A 21,351-nucleotide genomic window follows, 5' to 3' on the forward strand; every position below is an offset into this window, starting at 1 on the left:
TTTTTTTTTTTGTCCCCCCCCCCCCCCCCACCACTATTGACTTTCTAGATTATTAGTTAATTCTCAAAAAGAAGAAGATCTGGTATATAAATATTATGAATTTTGAATTTTACAATATAAAACATATTTAGTGAATTTCTTGATCTACACGTAATAGCATGATGCTTATGAAAATATTACGATAGGTTTCATTCATCTGAATAACTAAAAGATAGATCACATATTTCGAGGCTTGCATGTAGATATACTTTAGTTGACCGGATATAATAAAAACAAATTATACAAAATGTATATTACTTAAACTCGATTCTGATTTATTATATGTAAATTTAGCTTATATTTCTAAAATAGGTTTTTTCATGATTTTCGAATCACACACTGATATATTATAACTTTTACAACAAGAAATTTTTATACCATAAAGGTCATCTGTCTTACTTTCAATATTACAACACTATATTTTAAGAAAATTTACATGTATGATTGTACATATTCTTTAGATTATCTAATAATGTAAATTTTTTGAATTTATATTTTTCAAATAAATTTCTTATGTTATGTCTTTAAATTCATGATAATTGAATCACACGATATACGATACAATAACTTTTATTCTTACGTCGAAGCTATACTAATTATTATTATATGATAGGATGGTCAGATAAATCATGATCAACTATGTGATTACCTACATGATCAACAGCTGCAGCCCCAAGATGGAGCACAACTTGAAAGCAAAATTGTTGCACTTTCTTTGTCACCAAGACATGCCCAAAACCATGCCATGCACAAGTGATATATCATTTTGTTAAAAATAAAATGCGTTGATTTTTCATATGGTCAATCAATCAAGTAGTAATTATTATCTTAAATGATTTTTTGAGGTATATAATTATTATGAGTTGTTCAATGATCATTTGAGAAAATCAAAACTCGAAATAAAATTGAGGAAGTTGAAAAGGTGAAAATATTAATTTTCACCATATAGTTAATTAGTTATCTTGTTCGAATCAAAATATATTAGGATAATTAGTATGCTTACTGCAATGGCATACGCAAGATTTCGCTAAACAGTGTTTGTCTATTGTCACAATTTGTATGTGATTTTAAGGTTGTGGTCATGACTTTAAGGTATTTACTTTATATCTTCTTTTTTTAAATATATATTATTAGCTAAATGTTCTTTTCAGTTGGCATATTGTGTATCCATATTATTTTTCTTGAGAAATTATATTTACATGTCTATAAAAAGGAAAATTTTGATGATGCAATATGTTGGAAAAGTATTATTTGATATTCTCAAAATTTAAATTCGAGATTACTAATTAAAAATGGAAGAATCTTTTCGATTTTGCTTGATGATGTGACAGACTGCCTATGTAATTATTTGGTACTCTCCATAAATTTTCCAACTCTCTGATAATTTAAAACATATTTTTAAGTATTCCATATTCGAAATTTACTCTCTCGATTAAGTTTAGATTCATTTTTGAATAGATTCACTAAATGTCAGGACGGAGTTAAAGGTTTATATGAATCCTCTACGTCGGAAAATTATACTTTATATAAGAAGTTAATTGTTTATGTATAAATTGTAGATATTGAATCTCCTTAGCTTTTTCGTATAATTATTTCCTTATATTTTGAGTTTCTTTAGTGAAAATTTTGATTTCGTCATTGACTGTGAAAGAGGGCAACACATTTCTTGCCAAGAGGCTCTCCATTCCAAATTAAAATTTTAAATCCAAATCTTTTATTTGATGACAGAGGGATTTCAACCATTCCACGTACTCGATTAGTCATTTTTCAACTCTCAACATCAAGAAAAATATAGAAAAGAGAGATTATAAGGGGTCACTTGGTACACAAAATGAGATAAGAAAGGATATTCCATAAGATTATTTTATTCCACCTTTTATGTGGGATAAAAGTGGGATAAAATAATCTCGAGATTAGCTAACATCTCAAATCAAATATGAAAAAAGTTAATATCAAGTTACACCCTAAAATTATTGCTCTTATCCCACCTAACAAACCAATCTAAATCATAGCTTGTGCATAGACATAATTGGTCATAGAGGATGCACCTTATTTGGCTTATTTTGAAACACTATGAGAAATATCCAAAGGTATTTACCTTGGAAGGATTTTAAAGCTAGTGATTTATTTATTTTATACTCTTTATCTTTCTACAATACTTTTCCGACTTGATGCCGCCCCTGAATCCACAAGTACCGACTTGAATACCCTTAAGATAAGAGGATGATAAAGAAGCAGTTTTAGTTGTAGGTATGAGTGAGTGAGTGCAGTGAAGGACTCTCGCCTCCCCCACCCATTTGAATTATGACATTATCGACTTGCTTAAAAAGACCTCTCTTTTGAAATCAGTCCCGTCCCTAGATGTAGTATATTGAAACTTGAGTGGACTCTATATGCTAAAGTGGATGGAGAAACATTTTGGGTAAATACTTGTCTTTATTGCGATTGTTGAGTGTACGAACAAATTCTTAGTTGGTTGTAGGAAACATATATTTTTCTATAGCGGTGTGACAATTAATAGACATAATACATAAATATGTACTTTAACTTGACATCAGCTTACATTTATGTCCTCCAACTTTGGATGTGCAAAAATAGACACTTAAATTTGTATAAAGTTGAACAAATAGACACACACATCCTTGTATAAAGTTGAACTTGGATGGCAATTTGCGTGCTACGTAATGTCCTGCGTGTATTATGTCACGTAAGACTCATGTGTCTACTTGTTCAACTTTATACAAGTTTAAGTGCATCTACTTATGCACACCCAAAATTAGAAGGCATATATGTGAAATGAGATCAAATTAAAAAGCACATTTATATATTATGTCCAATTAATACTCCCTCCGTCCACAATTGTTTGTCACGGTAAGGTCATGCACATCCCTCAAGGAAAATTTAATACAAGGTGTAATTTGACTAATATAACCCTACTATACCAAGAATACCAAAAGTCCACATAATTTTTCAATTGAACTACACTATCATTAAGGGCAGAATTGGAAAAAATTGACTAATTATTTCTTGATTGTTTAAATTGACAATTAATCTTGGACATCTATTTTTAGTATACCTGCCAAACAATTGTGAACGGAGGGAGTATTACTTTAGTTTTGTATAGCAATTCTTGTTGTAAATGATGAACTTCCTTAAACAAATAAATAAATATCGTCTTCTGTGTACACATTGGATTACCATTCCTTTCAGAAGTAAAATGCAATGCTCTCTCCATCTCATATTAATTTTCCACGTTACTAAAAATATTTGTTCTAAATTACTTACAATTTTATAATTATTTTTTTTAGAAAGTATATACAGGTTTGTAAAGTTACAAAACAAAGTTTCTAAGTGGTTAATAAGTAATTGTAAGAGACGTGTAGAAGAAAAAATAGACAACTAATATGAAACGTAAGGAATACATCTTATGACAATCAAGTAAATTGTTGAATGGCTATTGATACACAAGAATATGTAAAAAAAAACAAAAAACAAACAAGGACTTGCCACAAGATTTTGCAGTTATAAACCTAGCAAACTATCAACTATGATATCATTGTAGTCCAACACACATGAATATCCAATGCCATTGCACCTCCTATAGGCGTGGGCGGAGCCAGGTTATCGCAAGCGGGTATACATATATATGGTCAAGAATCTCCTTCCCTTGACGAACATCCTGACTCCACCACCGAGTCTGCTAGAGGTATAATGTTATCTATTCAAAACTAAAAAAGTAAATCATGAGTTCAAATCTTAAACTTATCTACTTTAGTTGTAACCATTTCTATGTGCCTTTTGCCATCTCCATGCTATTGCTAAGCTCTCTTCAAGCGTGTATCTCGCGATCCAATTCAATTCGTGTCTAATTTTAGAAGGATCACTGTATACTTCAGCATAATCTCCTGGACGTCGAGTGAGGTATTCAACCTTTATGTTAACTCCTGTAGCTCTTTTACAAGCTTCGACGAATTGTTTCACTGAACTACCTGTAGTAGTAACAACAAGCATCATACAAATGTCAAGTGATTCCTTTTAACTTAGAAACAGAGAAAGCAGAGGAAGCAAACCTCTTCCTGTTCCGACGTTGTAGATACCAACTTTGCTAGGTCTTGCGTGCTCTAACGCTTTGACATGAGCATCGATTAGGTCAGTCACATCGATGTAGTCTCGTATACAAGTTCCATCTGGTGTGTTGTAATCTACTCCTCTTATCTGTAGTTAATTCACCATATAGTAGAAAAGAATACATTGGTACATATTAAGGACATTATAACAAGTTGGAAAGCTTCAAAGGAATGTTGCTCGGACTTTTTGAAAATGTTGTCACACCTGTGTCATATCCTTAAAAAATGCATTACTACTTTTGAAGGATCCGACATGCACCCCAGTGAGCATTTTGGTGCACTCGTAGAAGAATATTACTCATACGTGATACACATTTGACAATGTAATGAATTTTTTGTAACCTGTCTTATTTTCCAGGTTATTTACCCGTCATTATCTCAGGGGAGACTTGATAGTGAAGAAAATCGTTTTAACGTTGTCAGTGTAGCGTGTGGAAGTTAAATTCGTAGTAGTACTAATGTTATGTTCTTCTAACCTTCAGCCCTGGAATTATTCCCCTGGCTGCATCAAAACAAGCACCAGATATCCGTCCTTGCTCGCGCAATTCAGGTCGAGGAGCTTCTCCTAACCTTCCTTCAGGATCTGATCCAATTACATTGAAATACCTGAATTATTTGATTCAAGAATCATAAGAAATTGGAAACAAACAAACTTCTTTTCTAGAATACGACACTTCTGGAAAAAGACTTTAAGCTATGTGCACTGACAGTATATAGCTTTTCTTAAAACAGTAACCAACAACAGAAGGTAACTCTTTATATCAAGTCTTCCAGAAATAGACTGAGAATCTGTTATAACAAGTTAAATTGCATCGATAGTATGAAAATTCTATACTGTCAGTATATATAATTTAAATCCCGTAGGCAAAATATAAGAAATCATTGATAGCACAAATTACCTTAATATCATGACAGCAACATCAGAAGTTTTTGAGAAGTCCAGTATGATATCTTCAGCCATTTTCTTTGCTTTTCCATACGGATTTATCGGTGCCTGATTGTTCAAAGTTAAGTCAGTACACCGGAAAAACTAGAATGATCGACTACAATTATAATAACCAAACAATTACTCCACAAGTCCGCACCAGCAAAAGTGTCAAATTGAAAAAAAAGTGGTTCCAAGTTAACATGAAAGGAAGTGTTCGTAATAGACACATAAACTACTATATGGAAAATCAATTTAGCATAAATTGCTTAAAAAGTAACTGGAATGCAGCTACTGACTTGCGGGGTTTCTTCTGTAATAGGCATTTTCTCAGGCTCTCCATACGTAGCACAGGTACTCGAATAGATCAGTGTCTTTACACCATATGTTGCCATTGCCTTAACTAGTAGCAATGTATTCGATGTGATATTGTGATAATACCTGCAAAATACTTGAGAATATTACTATAAAAGAATAACAAGGGTTTCTCATAATTTCGATCTTTCTGAATGCATAAATGCACAAGCTTGGAAACAATAGGTACAAAAGAACACTATTTTCAGACAACTGCATTGGAAGATTAGTTCTTGAAATGAAATCTATGTTGCTCGGACTCTTCTGTACCCGTGTTAGATCCTCAAAAAATGCACCTATTGACATTTTGAAGAGTCCGAGCCACATAGAATGAAATCATTATTTTCGGTGTAAGTATAAAATGCATCAAACTGAACGATTTTATACAGTCGATATGAGTTAGAGGTTCAGAATTTTGGGGAGTACCTGAGAGGCTCTTGTGTACTTTCACCAACATATGCAACAGCTGCAAAATGCATCACAGCATCAAATGCATTTCGTTTAAATATCTTGTTAACCTGAGTTACCGGTTAAGGATGAAAACGCCAGCCTATAATCAAGACCAGGGGTGGAGCTACAATATTAGAAAATCCATTAAATATGTATTAATATTTAATTGCAAAAGTAACTCAATCGAGCTATGGTTTCGTTTATAGGTTCAGAGCCCATAAACTTCAAATCCTGACTCTGCCTCTAAATTAGACCAGTAAAAAGGTGATGTGAAGTGATCAAGATAAATGCGGAAAGAATAAAAGAAAACGTTATGGATACAGCTACTGCATCTCCTAAATCTGCATAAATAAACTGAAGTCGTCCTGGCTCAGGAAACAATTCTTGAAGAACTTTTACAGCTCCCATGTTTCCACGCGAAAGGTTGTCCTGTTCAAAAGAATCCCGGGATTATGCACAATGTCAAAACAAGTTCAAAACTTGATTCGTGAAGAGGGGGACGGCTGAAATGATTTAAGTAACTTACCACTATAGTTACTCGGTATGAATCCTTTAGGAGTCGAACGGTAGCATGAGAACCTATGAAGCCAGCTCCTCCAGTAACTAAGACATGAGTTACACCAGGTTCGCGTTGAGCAAACTGAAAATTTAAAATGAAAAATGACTATAGATTCGTCGTTATCAAAAGGAAAAAGAATCTAAAGGTAAAACATTTGCATAAGAAAAAATTGTATGCTTGAACCAAGCCCTGCTTCAGCAAAATATAGTTTTGATATCACTAAGTAAATAGAAGTGTGTTAACGTTCTCTCTACCAGTTTAAATTTTTAGATGAGATGACCACACATTTAAACAACATTTGAACTGGTGTGGACCATAAATCATTTGAATTTTGGGGTTGAAGAAGTAAATGAGAATGCAATGCATAAGATGAAAACTTCGAGTAGAATTTAACCTTCATGAAACTACTAAAACCAGGTGATGTTCTGAATATAAGAAAACAAATTGCAGTAATTCCAGCAGCCAAGAGCAGTTTTCTAGTAATATTGTTCCTTCTCTTGTACACCACCAATATATCCATGCCTGAAAAAAGAAACGTGTAAGCGCCTTTAGCATTCCTCGAGTATTTTTTCACTTCAAACTTCATGATTTTTAGCTTGGAAATTGGAGTGATTCATCTTATATCCATTTGAATCATACTATAAATGATAGTTCTTCCACATTACACTAATACTATTTATGAAACTAGTGGTTTATGACCACATATATGTATCATTTTGCAGCTATTGAATCAGTACTAGTACTTAAAAAAAGTCAAATTATTGCATTTAAGGAAAACTAGTTAGGAGGGTGTGGGTCGCGAATTAGGATAGAAGGATAGAGGGTACTGGACTGTTGTTGTCGTAGTAATATCCTTATTCTTGTAAGTTGTAGTTTTTGCTTTTGATTTCCTTTATCATTTGTGCTTATTGTGCTTCAGTTATCGCACTATGTTGTTATTGTTCTTTTGACTAGTTGCTATGTTTTCCTCACGACTTTTTTTTTTCCATACCTACTTTGATTTGTTGTACTCGAGCCAAGGATCCTTCGGAAACAACCTCTCTAGTAAGGTCTGCGTACACTCCATCCACCCTAACTCCACTTGTGGGATTTCACTATGAATGTTGTTGTCGTAAGGCAAACTAGTTTTAAAGGATCCAAAGGCTATTAAAACTACGGGAAAAGGCTCCAACTCCTAAACTCAAAACTAGCCAGAAATTCCCATTTTGAGCTTGTTCAGGCAGACGTTCCCATTGATCTTGACTTTACAAATTGTGCTTCTGTCTAGTTTCCATTCAAAGTCTATCCTATGTTATACTTAACATTAGCAAATTTTCTCGTATTTGCTCTTGACCCAATCCAATCCGAAGCATAATGGAGGATAATTTTAAACCATTATAAAAAGTAGAGGGGTAACGTTTGGACCTTTTATCCACCTGGTCCACACTCTGGACCTCAATTAGAGTCGAGCAAATACGAGACGATTTGCTAATGGTAATGCTATGAATAACACCAAACTATAATGAAGGGTAAAATTAAGAAATATCCATAGAGGAGTGGATTTGAACCTTTTTCCTAATATTAACCCAAAAGGCTCACAAGATTGACTTTAAATAAACAAAAAGACATAAAAGGAGAGAGCTCACTTACTTTTTTCACTTAAAAAAAATTCTATTACTCAAAGCAATTGCTTTCCTATTGCAAATATCATACTTGCAAAACTTCACTCACCTGCACCAAGAAAAACCATGTAAATACTTATTCTGACTCGATGTTTATATCAAACTAAGCAAATTGACCTTAGCGGTTAAAAATTAAAGCAAGAATATACATCACCACCTAACTATGGTTAAAAAAAATGAACGTATGTATGAAAAACACTTATCTTGCATTTATTGATCTAGTGTAAACATAGAGTATGAGAAAGTTTTACGTAGTACTACCTCCATCATATTTTACACGATACACTTTGATTGGGCATGCATTTTAAGAAAGAACGAACAAACCTTTGAAACTTATGATCTAAAACAAACTAGAGATATTTGTAGGGATATAGTAAAATGAGAAATTTAAAGCTAAATTATTCTAAATACAGAATATATCTTCTTTTTTTAAAATGATCCAATAACTTCAAGAGAGAACAAAGAACCTTAATTACCAGAAAGAAATGATAAACAAGAGAAGCGATTCAACAAATTTTATAAATATAAATTAAAAAAAGCAAGAAAAAAAGAAGAGAATGATGATGAATAAATGGTGCAAAAATAGATCTAAAGCCTCAAAATAAGGGAATATTAATTATTTTACAACTTTGAATTGTCATAATGAAGTCCTGGTCTTCTGGGAATTGAAGTGTTTTATGACTATTATCTTTATTACAGTTAACATAAAATGAGGCATGTACAATTAACTCTTTTTTAAAAAAACAAGTTTTACAATTAATTTTTTTTAAAAAAAAGTTAAAATGGCGAAAATCATGTAAGAGTTAATTTATTTTAGCGTCTCACGAATGATAATAAGGAGGATCATTTCAATTTAAACAACAACATGATTGTTATTATGTTGATACTCACATATTATGGCGAAGTCACACATCAATATATAGGAGGTTCGCGCCATAATGAAATGGATGTACACGTTTCATCAACCAATCGGTGATCCACACGATGTTGACCTCGCCCCCCTCGAGGTCCTCTACTACGTACCTCATCCCTATGTACAGCTTGCCTTTGACGACGTCGAACAGGCACAATAGGTGGTTCCTCGTATTCAGTTGGTGGTGTATAATCTGGAGCAAAGCTCAACCGCGTCCCCAGGGAGGCAGCAGTCATAGACTCCACTGAAATGCGGCTGAACTTCTCTGCCAAAACCTTCTCTGCATCAGACGCGGTAGGATCATTCCCAACACTGAGAGCCAACTTATATGAATTTTGATGTCCTCGAGCCTAAAACAAATTAAAAGATAATACGTGTCCGTAGTCAATGGTCTAAGATACATGTAAAATATCAAACAAGTACAATAATGTACGATACGTACCAATGCCTCATGTCTGCCTGCCATGTGTTGATATCCTCTATCCACATCATGGGTTGGATTTCCTATAAAAATCCGCGAGTGACGGTGATACCAATCAAAGTACTCTAATCGTGGCCTTGAAGCTTCAATCAATAGCTCAGCACGAATTATGTTATCTCGACGATGTGCCCAAAAAGCAGCCATAAACTCAAAATAATGTATATCTTGTTGTGTTACCCTAAATCGCTTGTCACGCTTGAAATGAAGGTGGTCAAATGTAGTGCATGGTCCAGGAATATGTTGCTCCCTACCAAACTGTCTTAGGACACGGTCTACCATGTGCCACTCACGATAGATTCCACAAATTAAGGGCGTTTGTGCCATCCAAACATCTCGGCCACGCCGGCACCATTCAGGGAGCCCATTAATGATAGTCTCTGAATAAGGCTCCCAAACAAACTATAGCAGAAAAACATAAACATTCAATAAATTAAACAAATTTTACAATTCTATTCGAATAAATACTCAATCGAAAAGCAAATAGCAAACATAAATTACGATAAATCACCTGGCCATCATTTAGGTTGTCTAATACATCCCTGCAAATGGCAAGCACACCTCGCACCTCATTTTGGCGAACTCTACAACGAGTCCACTTTCGTGCAAGTGCCGTATGTGGAGACATAGGTTCTCTTGGAGGACGCAATGATGGTTGCATCGGGATAAGTCGCTCCCAAGCCCAGACCTACATTAAGAAAATTTTAAAACTATAAAGATTATATCTATCAAAATAAGAGAGGCAAATAAAACCACATGATTGAAAAGTCAAATACCTGCAACAAAGAAAGAAATCCACATACATCGCTAGCCGCGGACATTGAAGCACGACATAGACAATTGTACAGGTACGACAATGCGGATGCTCCCCAAGCTTGTGTTCCCATTGTGCTAAGGTCCCGCATATCCAGTAGAAAGTCTAAACTAAGTTTACAACCGGACTTATCAGGAAATATTGTGCCACCGCACAACCATAATAAATACAACCTAACTCTTTGTTGTACATTAACCTCGGTCGATTGGTCTGTAATAGCATCTAAGCCGTCCATATATGCAACTAAACTACCTACATACAACCTACTAACGCCAGTAAAGCAATTCTCATCAGGTGCCCAACCAGTAAGCTCGTAGATCAACTGTTGCCACCCCTGAACAGAGATATCTCTAGCACCAGCTTGAAGCAAAGGGTCACCATCTACACACATGCCAAACATGAGCTCGACATCCTGCAATGTGATCGTTGCCTCACCTGTACGCATGTGGAAAGTATGTGTCTCTGGACGCCATCTCTCAATTAGTGCAGTAATGACTCCCCAGTCATATGGAACACATCCTACCTCTACAACTCCCCTAAATCCACACCTGCCAAAATAGTCAAGAATACGGGGATGCAAAGGACGATGCTTCAAATGTTGCCATAATTCATGATCTGTACGACGTGGATGTAGACATGCTTTCTCTCCCCTCAAGGTCCCATTCCACACACTTTGTGATCGATGTTCCGCCTGCAACGTTAGCACATCATAAACTTCTGGACCAGAATGTACAGTCACCTGTGGAGGATCCATACCTATAAACAAAAAAATTAAAGACACACAATTATGAGTAGTATTTTAGAAAGAAATAATCACAAGAGAATACAAAACTCAATTACTTCTCTTACTCTTAAAAGTGAAGATATCTTTTTTACACACTCAACTCCATCAAAGAAAAAGTTAATTTTGGGATTATAGTCAGTAAAGACAAGTACATAAATGAATGTATAGCATATTATAAATTTTCTTTAATTTTACCTAGTATATATTTTTTATTTGTTGTATATTTTCAATTTAGGTATTTTGCACTTAATCAAACACTTATATCTTATTGTGCTTTAGACTTAAAGGTTTAACAAGGCCTCCTATATCCAATCCGTTCCATATTAGTTGATCGCTTTTCATTTTATAAAGTGTTTAAGAAATCATAAATAAGATAATCATTTTTACTAATTTACCCTTTATCCATATTGATGAACATCAAGATAATTTATAAAAAAAAATATGCTCAATAGCATAGGAAGTATGAATAAATATCATTGGATAAATAGATATAATGTAATTAATGAACTCTTATAAAAAGAAAATTTTCTAACATCTAAATTTGTTTAGCCTTCCAAATAGTATTAATTGTAGGGGTAAAATGAATATTTTTAATAAATTAATTTTACCTTAATTTAGTAAGTGAAAAGCAATTTAAAAACACTATTTTTAACGAGATAATCAACTAATATATGACGGAGAGAGTATTGACTTTATATTCTTTTTGGACTAATTACTAAATTTCACCAAAGCTTTAAGAACACCATCCCAACATAGAAGCAAGTTAATAATTCCTTAAAAAATAAAAATTAATACTCAATTAGTTGAATAACTAAACGTTCACCTCTTATAAGAAGTAATCTTAAAGCAGAAAATTAAATTCTAAAGCAAACTAGGACCATGCATTTCAACTAAAAATCAAGCACAACCATAAAAAAAAAAATCTACAAAAATCAGATATCATAGATCTACCCTAACTAAACAATATTACATGAAAAAAAAAATTAATAACAACTCGAGCTAGCAAAAATACCTTAAAAATCGATTTTATCCTGTAAAAAGCTTGAAATTTCAACTGAATTTTTTGCTGTGTTGAGAGTTGAGGCACCACAATCGTAGGGACGAACAATATTTCAACCAAAAAAAAGTGGTTTTTTTTTTTTTTTTTTTGGCTTAAACTGATTGTGAATGAGGAAGATGAAATTTGGGGAGAAAATTTTTCAGAAAAAAAATGTCTTCAATGGAGGAAATGGGAAAGAAAGAGAAAGCTATTAAAAGCAAGGCGCACCGCTTTCTGCGACTCGCAGTTGTGGCAGCTTTTATTACTGTTCTCGTTTTGATTTGATATAAAGTTTTAAAAGATTAAAGAGGAGTTTTGAATGAATTGTTCGTTCTTAATATATCAGGTAAAAAGTTGAAATTAAAATGTTGTTAAAAAAGAAAAGGGATTGTTTTTAAGATGAATTAAAAAGGAAAATAACGCAATCAAATTGAAATGGAGGGAATGAATAATTGAACAACTCATTGCTTAGGGTGATTATTGTTTGGTCCAATTTTAGGTATTATCAATTTTTTATTTGTAAACGATAATCAAATTAATAAGATATTGTTGGAATTGATGCTTTCTTGTCCAACTTTCTTCCCCCACCAAATTTTGAAGCAATGTTATAAGGGATCTATCAAATGCAACTTCAAGTTTCAAAACTCACGAAACTACCATTCATAGGACTTTTAAGTTTTCTCAAATAAAATGTATGTCCAAACACAAACTTCAAATTTCAAAAATCACTACTTCGTAAACTTAAATTTTCAAGTTCCAACCTCAAAATCTACGACCAAACGAAAGCTCAAAAAAAGTAACCTCATCTAAGATGGCAAAAGCTTTAGTCAAAAGTAAAGCTTTTTTCAGCCAACATATTAGTGTTGCTGATCTATACAGTTCTAGTATTCAAAGCAACAGGCCCCTGTTTTTTTTACATGCTGTGTACCATATAATAGACATGAATTGCTAAGAAGCAAAACATTACACAGAAACACTGCTCTAACATACATAAACTATCGATTTCGATTGGCTGGGAAAAATTCAGCACTAACATACATAAACTATCGATTTCAATTGGCTGGGAAAAATTCAGCACTAACATCAAACGAGACATGTCGTTATACCACTGAACTGGTGTTGACATTCAGTCGCATACAGTGACGAGTGATTAGAATACACAACCCTTTTCATATTGCGATGACTGAAGAAGACAACATATACCTACAGTTTATCCAACATGTTAACACTGGTAAAAGCTATAATGTTCATTGCCATACCTGAACCATTGACGGGGGATGACAACTTTCAAATCAACTCGGTAAACAAAATGGGGAAATGTTACAGTAAAATAATAGTCGATGAACAAGAGCATGTAATTACTATTACAGTTATCATCCATGTTAAGTTTCAAGTCTAGCAAATGTATCCTATCAAACCTGCAGAGTTACCATTACGTCCTATGAGCCAACGTCACTTCAGGTGAACACCTTCTTCCCCGATAAAGAGAGGGGAAATAGCCAAGTCAGAGTGCTCCCTAAACTCCACATAAATGGCCTGTACATCCTATCTTTCCAGCTTTAATCCAAGTTTACAGAAGAGCAATGAAAAATAAGCTCTTTGGATGAGAAACACTAAAAGGAGAGACCAATAACCCCATCACTTTCTAACATTATACACAGTTACGTAAGATGAGACTTGTCACAAACGAGAAAGGAAAAAGGGAAAGAACAAAACTTTTACTTCAAAAAAAAATGAAGAAAAGTTGAGGGAAGGAAGGAGACAGAAGCGTGGAAAGAAAAGGCAGGGAGAAAGGAAAAAGAAGAAGAAAAAGAAACACAAGTTAGAAGGGGAAGAGGAGCTTTATGCATTAAAACGACGCCCCACATACCCTTGCTTCTTTCTAGCCTTCAACATTTCTACTGGCATGGAGGTAAAGCACAACGTTGTGTTCTGAAAAAGGCAGCCAGATGGTGATCTTGAGAACTATATGCAGCTGTGGCATCTTAGCATCTCCACTAACAGCTTACAGATTCAGGATTTATTTGTCCACTGCTTTCACCATGAGCATTGAATCCAGTTACAGGCATGGACCTCTGAGCAAAATTCAACAACAGCTTCCTCTGGTGCTCATTTGTGTGTGGGAGACTAGCACGTAAGAGTTCGACTGGCATTTCTCTGCTTACAGCTCTTGCAGCTTCTGAACCAATCAGTTCTGTGTTTGACTGGGCTGGTGAAACGAGCGATTGCATTATAGAGTCATACTTGCTCAAACAATACTTGGTAAGTAAACCAAAAAAGGCATCAAAAGATGCCTGCCAAAGGGCAGGGTTAGGCATGCTGAAGCTGCTAACAGCCTGAGGATCAGTCAAGAGATAAGTTGCCCTTTCAAGAACAGATTTAAGAATAACAGAGGCTCCATCTCCAGCAGGGCTTCCAAGAGGGCGAAGAGGTGGCTGCTCTGAGGAGCAAACAACAGCAGCTAGACAAGCACTAAGCAAATTAAGGTCCATGCCACTTGTACATGCAGAGACTGTTTTTGCAAGTGCAGTGATAGTCTCAGCAGCTCCTAGATCAGGTGGAAGGCCGCCAAACAAAAACCTTAAATGGCGAAAAATTGTCATGCAAACTATTCTTGCAAGCTCACCACCAGGTACAAGAAGCTGAAGATACCTTGAAATGAGTTTCCGGCCTTTTGGTAGAGACACCAACCATAAGAACACAATGTCATCTTTAGGGGTCAGCCCAACTGAACTGCCACTTTTTCCAAGCGGGTCAACAAGCTGAAGTGAGGCAGCCATGCCTTCCAACAGAATCTGCCGCTTCCGCCTCAGCTGAACACCGCCATCTTGCGGCTGACTAAACTGAAGTAGCCTATTGATGTCATCAACCTCAAGGAGAAGATAAAAACCATCCTCTACTGTAATTCTAGCAGCAAGCATTGGTTCCTGCTCCAAAGATTTCTCAGACATCTTCTGATCACCACTGCCATTACATACAAATCCCGGTGGATCATATTCAAGAAGAGGACGAGGCCTGCGGATGGAAGAAAATGAAATTTGCCCCTTAGCATCAACATGGAGGTGAGGCTGTGAGTCTGTACTATTGCGTGATCGAGAAGGTTGCTCCTTGTTTGGACAAAAACGATGTTTTGACCTCGACTCAGCTGCTTTCTTTGCAAGGCGAGCTTGGTAATAATAGTCGTCCGCATATGGATCATTGCCATGTGTTGCAGGATGCTGCATTTTCAGGATGCTCTCTATTTCATCACCAGTCATGTACTTAGATCTGAACTTGGGAACATTATTCTCACTTTTTTGGCTACCGCCTTCAGAGCCTAGTTTAGAAAAGCGCACATTCTGTCTACCTTTATGTGATGACTTAGATTTTGAATCTCTAAAATCAGCCAACCCATGCTTACCGAGGTGGGCGGGAGAAGGAAAGGAATTAAACTGGGAAGGCAGTGCAGAAAAATGAGCTAAAGATGGCTGAACTAAATGATGCAATCTTCGCTGCTGCAGTTGCTGGGAAGAGATTAACAGAGGAGATAGCAAACCATTCTGAGGAAATTGATGTGGAGATAAACTATTTAATAGTCTAGAATGATCCCCATGGCTGAGACTCACATGACTAGTCCAGTGATTTTGCAGACGGGTATCAAGAGAAAGACTGGGAGGTATCCATTGTGGCATGTTTCCACCATAATGAAGCCCATGAGACAAGCCTGGTAAATGGATATTAGGATTTGACAAAGTGGAGAGATTGGCATTTGAATAGGGAGACTGAGGTCCAGCAGCAAGAGATGGCATGCTTTGATGATGTGATAGACTGTATGGTGAACCTTGTAGAGATCTGCCAACCGGAGGAGGGAGAGAAGTGAAAGATGACTTTGGCACTAAAATGGGTTCGCTTGAGAAGCGCTGAAGTTGTTGTGGTTGCTCAGGATTTGAGGATGTTCTATACAACGGTTTTGACTCTGACAGATGCACAGGAGAGAAATAAGACTGTGAAGACCATCTTTTGTTTTCCTGGTAACATTCAGTGTCAGACAAATGCTGATCAAAACAATCAGGGAAATCAGTTTCCTTTGCCCATTCAGCTGCCGATGAACCTGCAAACAATTTCGGTCAATCAAAGAGAGCTACATGGAAACTCATCATTAGTATGGCAATCATTAACAATAGATCTAATCTGGAATATGTTACAAAGGCAATCCAATTTTTCCTAGATAGAGTCTCACAGATTTCCTTTTAAAAAGACGAAAGATGGTAAGGAGATGATTTCAGCACAAGTCAATAACTTTTTGTATTCTCCCACTTAATGCTCAACACAACCATTTGATAAACAACAAAGCAGAGACATAACCACATGTCACACACATATGCCTTAGTTGCGCGGACTCTCCACTTTTGATGCCGCACCCGTCTCGGATTCTCCAAAAACACACTACTTTTGGCAAATCCGACACGCACCCGTTGGCATTTTTGAAGAGTCCGAGCAACATAGACATATGCAGAGAAAAGGAGTACAACTGTGTAGAAGTCCCAAACTTAGATCCTATTACATTTCGTTATACACAAGTTGCCAATGAAAAATAATATGCAAGACAAATAAATGAGCAAGACAAGAAAAAAAAAGAGACTTTGGAGACAACAAAGAAAGAGAAACTTAATGATATTTCAGAAATTTACAGAGGACTAGTGGCCCAATAAGCAGGAGAGCAGATAGTGTTAAAGGAATATGATTTCTATTACAAAGTAGCATCAGATAAAATTAACAAGAAAATAGTGAATTTCATACAGCAGAAAGCCCAAGAGATTTTTTTCAATATAAAAAAGTAATATCAGATATTGACTCAAAGATGAATCCACATGTGCACTTACTTTCCCTCGAAAACGATCCTGATCCACGATCACCAATAATTCCTGGATGCCTAGGTCCTGCGACATTTCTGTTCAACTGGAGAAAAGAAAAAAAATCATGTAAGCTTTAAAAACTAATATGTTAGGTCACACCATCGAGACCATTATAGCATACTTGACTTTGCAATATGCAGAAAAGATCGGAAGGTAAATCGAAGACGCATGCCATGCAAAACCAGGATCTTCAAATTTTAAGATATTAATGATCAAATCAAGTACATTTGAGACAGCCTTTCCTTTTAGTGCCATTCAGAGTACTAGAAGACTATGTAAATCAGAAAAAGAAAATGATTAGTTCCAAGTGTGCTTAAAAAGCTCTATTTCTCTTCACCTATGCCTCAAGTTCAATATTTTGCAACTATCCAATCATTATCCCCTTCAAAGACAGGACACTAATCAGATTGATAGCACAGAATAGTTTCACATTTCTAAGAGAAGATGCTACAATAAAATTTACAAGCCACAGTTCCAACACCCTTACTAGTTAGTAGTAAGTTGTTTGGCTTGCAAGCAAGTTATTCGGGATAAAATAATCCCAGATTGTTATCCTTATTGCTGATACCAAACGACCCCTTAGAGATCGACAAATTACATATGAGCAAAATTAACCGGATTTCTATTCAGAATCAAGAAGAGATAAAATAAAATAGCATAACCAGGTATTATAATGAACAGCACCACTTAAGAAGGTACACTGTGATCAAACCTTTGAAAATGTAGTTGCCAGATCATCTATGTCAGATAAAGACCCCAAAGCCGATCCCTGAAAATAAAGCAGTATATTAGTATAGGCAGCAAAAGAGGTATAACTACAAAGAAAAGTACAATACGTCAACAGTTTATCAAAGTAATAAAAAATATAGCATGCTCAAACCACCAAAGGCACAAATTCACAAGAGATGGCACCAAAAATTTTTAGGGATCAGACATAAGCTAAATGCAACTTAATGAGAGTGATATGAAACTCCTGAGCCAGAAGAGAAGAAAGTGGGTCAAATAAAAACAATAAGTACTCCAAATATAAAACTATTGATTGGCAACGAGACAGCAGATCCGACAGTTATAACAAGATAAACCCATTGATAAAATTCCAAAACCAAATTTAAAAAAAAAGGAAACTTGCACTCTTTTCCCTCAAGTTAGAGCTAAACGCCAATCTTAAAACTTGTACTAGCAATCAACATTTGTCGGCCTAAATTTTAATGAACGAGGAAATATCATTCATCGTGGGTACCACAGACCTAATCAGAATGAAGCTAAAAAAACCATGCCTTCTGCCACCCTTTGCTGATTACCTCACTACCACTTCTCCAAACCAGCACAAACCTTAATTGCAGCTCGGAAACTTGGACCAAAACTTTAAATCCACCATCCTAACCCTCCAAATAGCCTCATAGATCAATGGTGAAAGGAAAGACTATAGTGGACTCGTGATTGTAGAGTACATGGGAAGGGTTTCAGGACTCTTAAGTGACAAAGCAAGAAAAGAACTGGGCAGAGGACAACAAAATGATAAAATTTCCATTTTTCTTTTTATTGATTCACCAGTAGGAAACTAAAGGATGTCATCTCACATAAAATTGGAAGTAAAATGCAATGAGCACAAAAGTAAACAAGAAACAAAGATTGGAAAATGAAGTAGCAAATCCAAGGACCAATTTATGCTAATTTGCTCCTGGTGCAATATATGTATGATATCAATGTTTCAGTACCATAGATGCTACAGAAGACCTAACTACAAGTTCTCATAACTTGAGCGCCCATAATTAGTAAAACCAAAGAAGAAAATGAGTTTATCTCTAGTATTTTCGGTAATAGAATGTGTAGATGCCAAGTTTATTTATTTCCTTTTTTCTCATTATATAAAGATAAAAAACAAATGTCAATATCCAAGAGTGGCTACATGACCACACTTTTCATTAAATACCAAACCGTCATTAGGCAAACATTTCATTTCAAATCCAAAGCAGAGTAACAGAAGGATGTACCTCATCTTTTTCAAACAAATGGTACTCATGTGTATCATCACCAAATCCACCATCCACCACGGGAACACAATTGTTTCCTTCTTCCTCTAGACCACCCAATTCAACTTCCTCTCCTGAATCTCGTCCAAAAAATGCATATTGTGATGCATCGAAGAGAGCACTATCTGCTTAACCAAAGGAAAAAAGTCAAAATTTATACACCATTTCCACATCAAAAAAAAGCACGGATTTTCTTTTAAATGTAATACAGGAAACTGTAAAGAAAATTGACCATGAACCTAACTCAACCCTAAAAGCTAGCTAGCTCAAGAGTTGAGGATTGCCCAAGCCATTCCTTCATCGAACGATGTGGGACTCTTCAACCGAAACATGGATAGAATCAAACAGTAAATTGGATGAAATTCAGTAAGAGCATCAAGACAGAAAAGAAAAACAAGCGGACAACAATAGCAACTATGCCTTAACCTCAAACTAATCAGGCTGCTATATAGATCTTCTATCTGCATTCCTCTCAATCCAACAAATTTCAACCAAAGAAAAAACACAATTGAAAAATGAACTAGTTGAGATGCTATCCGAATCCTCTATATATATTCCCTCAATTCTGACTCATTGAAAAAAAAAACCACTTAGGAAATGAACTAGTTGAATCATCTTATATCCATCCCGTAGAGCATCATGCCTGAAAAGAAAAACAAGAGGATAACAATAGCAACTACGCCTTAGTCTCAAACTAATCCATTTGCTATATGAATCTTCTTTATGCATTCAGCTCATTCTCACTAAATTCAACCAAAAGACACAATTTAAGGATGAACTAGTTGGGTCTCTGTATGAATCCTCTATATCTATACCACCCATTTTAAACCCCCACTTTCCACTTAAGAAACGAACTAGCTGAAACCCATATAGAATAAAACAGTAACTCAAATGAAATCCAAGCAGAGCCGAATCGGTTACTCTTCCATATATGAATCTCCTATATGCATTCAGCTCATCCCCACAAACTTCAAGAATGAAGTTGGATCGCTATATTAATCCTCTATATATGTTTCCTCTTATCCCATTTAACAAACAAAAACTTCACTTAAGAAATGAAATAGCTGAAACCCAGATAGGAATAAAACAGTAACTCAAACCAAATTCAAGCAGAAGCATAATCAACCCAAAAAAAAAAAAAACAATAGCAACTTCGCCTTAATCTCAAACTAATCAATTAGCTATACAAATCTCATATATGCATTCAGCTCATTCCCACCAAACTTCAACCCAATTTAAACAAAAAAAAAAAACACAATTCAAGAATGAAACTTGGGTCCCATCTAAAAAAACAAAAAAAAAACCCAGCTGAATCATCTATTAAAAAAACCCATTTAAGAAGGGGAAAAATGCAGTGAGCTGACCTGAGATGGAGCTCGAAGAGTTAGACAAGTCCATGAAATCTTTGCAATCGGATCTCTCCATAATAATTTAACAAAAATCACACAAAATAAATTGAAGAAAAAAAAACACCAAACGTAACCATATGTTCACCGACCGGAGAAGGAGAAAGATTGAATTCACCGAATCAAAGAAAAAAAACCTCTAATTGGTTAAAAAAAAAAGATAAAAGCAGAGGTTTTTAGGGGTTTCGAAGAAATACAGAGAGAAAGACCTAGCGTGAATATGCACATTACGTGTTTGGTTAAATGCGTGTGTGAAAGTAAGGGAAGAAAGCGACGGGAGACTTCCTTTTTGTTTCACCAAAGGTGAATCGTGGTGTATCCGTGGGATCGTTTTATCTTTAATTAGAGCTTAGAGGTTTGGGCTTTCAATTTTATGCATAGAGAAAATTAGTAAAATTATTCGTGCTTCGTGTGAAAATTTAATATCATGAAATTTATAAAATAATACTTAAACTTATTCGTCATTAAAACTAAAACACAATATTATCTTATGTACAAGATTATGTAGTAACAAACATTAATAATGTAAAGGAAAATGAAAATTATTACATCTTATTATTTATCCTTAATAACATAAACATAAATTAATTATGGTAAAAAAACATACCAGGATCTGTAACATAAACAATGATGTCAGTGAGTCACTCAACATGAGCAAAGTACACAAATATTTAATTGTGAAAAAGAAGTTCAGAATTTTTGTTGTTTTAAAATGAGAAGAAATGTCTCTATTTATAGATAACTAAGGGTGGTGTGAACAAATGTTTATTGTGCCTTATCGGAAAGGTTACAACTATTTGGAAAAGTTGCAACCCTTCGGAAAGGTCACAACCAAAAATTTTCATAAAAGTCGCAACTCTTCATTAAAGTCGCA

General features: G+C 35.1%; 2 protein-coding genes across 6 annotated transcripts; both read right to left on the reverse strand.

Moving 5' to 3' along the window:
* Positions 1-3,447: 3,447 nt before the first annotated feature.
* LOC102597559 (UDP-arabinose 4-epimerase 1-like) lies at positions 3,448-13,265 on the reverse strand. Of its 5 annotated transcripts, XM_006351924.2 has the most exons (11): positions 9,007-9,025; positions 8,084-8,164; positions 6,849-6,976; positions 6,422-6,535; positions 6,217-6,324; positions 5,872-5,963; positions 5,391-5,532; positions 5,066-5,160; positions 4,643-4,772; positions 4,110-4,254; positions 3,448-4,028 (listed from the first exon to the last, which is right to left on the reverse strand). In XM_006351924.2, the coding sequence occupies exons 3-11, from the start codon at positions 6,972-6,974 to the stop codon at positions 3,811-3,813; spliced, it is 1,170 nt and encodes a 389-aa protein (XP_006351986.1). In that variant the 5' UTR covers positions 6,975-6,976; positions 8,084-8,164; positions 9,007-9,025; the 3' UTR covers positions 3,448-3,810. The 5 variants fall into 5 exon arrangements, with proteins under 5 accessions (XP_006351986.1, XP_015166228.1, XP_015166226.1 ...); XM_015310742.1 differs by lacking the exon at positions 8,084-8,164 and having other exon boundaries at positions 9,007-9,141; XM_015310740.1 differs by lacking the exons at positions 3,448-4,028; positions 4,110-4,254; positions 4,643-4,772; ... (4 more) ...; positions 6,422-6,535; positions 8,084-8,164 and adding exons at positions 9,471-9,908; positions 10,018-10,194; positions 10,283-11,076; positions 12,117-12,417 and having other exon boundaries at positions 6,901-6,976; positions 9,007-9,378.
* A 156-nt stretch (positions 13,266-13,421) lies between these two features.
* On the reverse strand, positions 13,422-20,785 carry LOC102596910 (protein PAT1 homolog 1). Its single transcript, XM_006351922.2, has 5 exons — positions 20,436-20,785; positions 19,033-19,196; positions 17,751-17,807; positions 17,006-17,081; positions 13,422-16,233 (listed from the first exon to the last, which is right to left on the reverse strand). The coding sequence occupies exons 1-5, from the start codon at positions 20,494-20,496 to the stop codon at positions 14,141-14,143; spliced, it is 2,451 nt and encodes an 816-aa protein (XP_006351984.1). The 5' UTR covers positions 20,497-20,785; the 3' UTR covers positions 13,422-14,140.
* Between the last annotated feature and the right edge of the window lie 566 nt (positions 20,786-21,351).

The sequence above is a fragment of the Solanum tuberosum genome, unplaced genomic scaffold, assembly GCF_000226075.1.
Source record: "Solanum tuberosum cultivar DM 1-3 516 R44 unplaced genomic scaffold, SolTub_3.0 scf00140, whole genome shotgun sequence".
In the NCBI taxonomy this organism is placed as follows: Eukaryota; Viridiplantae; Streptophyta; class Magnoliopsida; order Solanales; family Solanaceae; genus Solanum; species Solanum tuberosum.

Coding starts and splice junctions, on each gene's coding strand:
- LOC102597559 (XM_015310740.1), bottom strand. CDS start 11,074: ATGGATCCTCCACAGGTGACTGTACATTCTGGTCCAGAAGTTTATGAT. Junction 9,909..10,017: donor ACAACCTAAATGATGGCCAG/GTGATTTATCGT, acceptor TTTCTGCTATAG/TTTGTTTGGGAGCCTTATTC. Junction 9,379..9,470: donor CAGGCAGACATGAGGCATTG/GTACGTATCGTA, acceptor AATTTGTTTTAG/GCTCGAGGACATCAAAATTC.
- LOC102596910 (XM_006351922.2), bottom strand. CDS start 20,496: ATGGAGAGATCCGATTGCAAAGATTTCATGGACTTGTCTAACTCTTCG. Junction 19,197..20,435: donor CTCTTCGAGCTCCATCTCAG/GTCAGCTCACTG, acceptor TTGGTTAAGCAG/ATAGTGCTCTCTTCGATGCA. Junction 17,082..17,750: donor TGGCAACTACATTTTCAAAG/GTTTGATCACAG, acceptor TCTTTTCTCCAG/TTGAACAGAAATGTCGCAGG.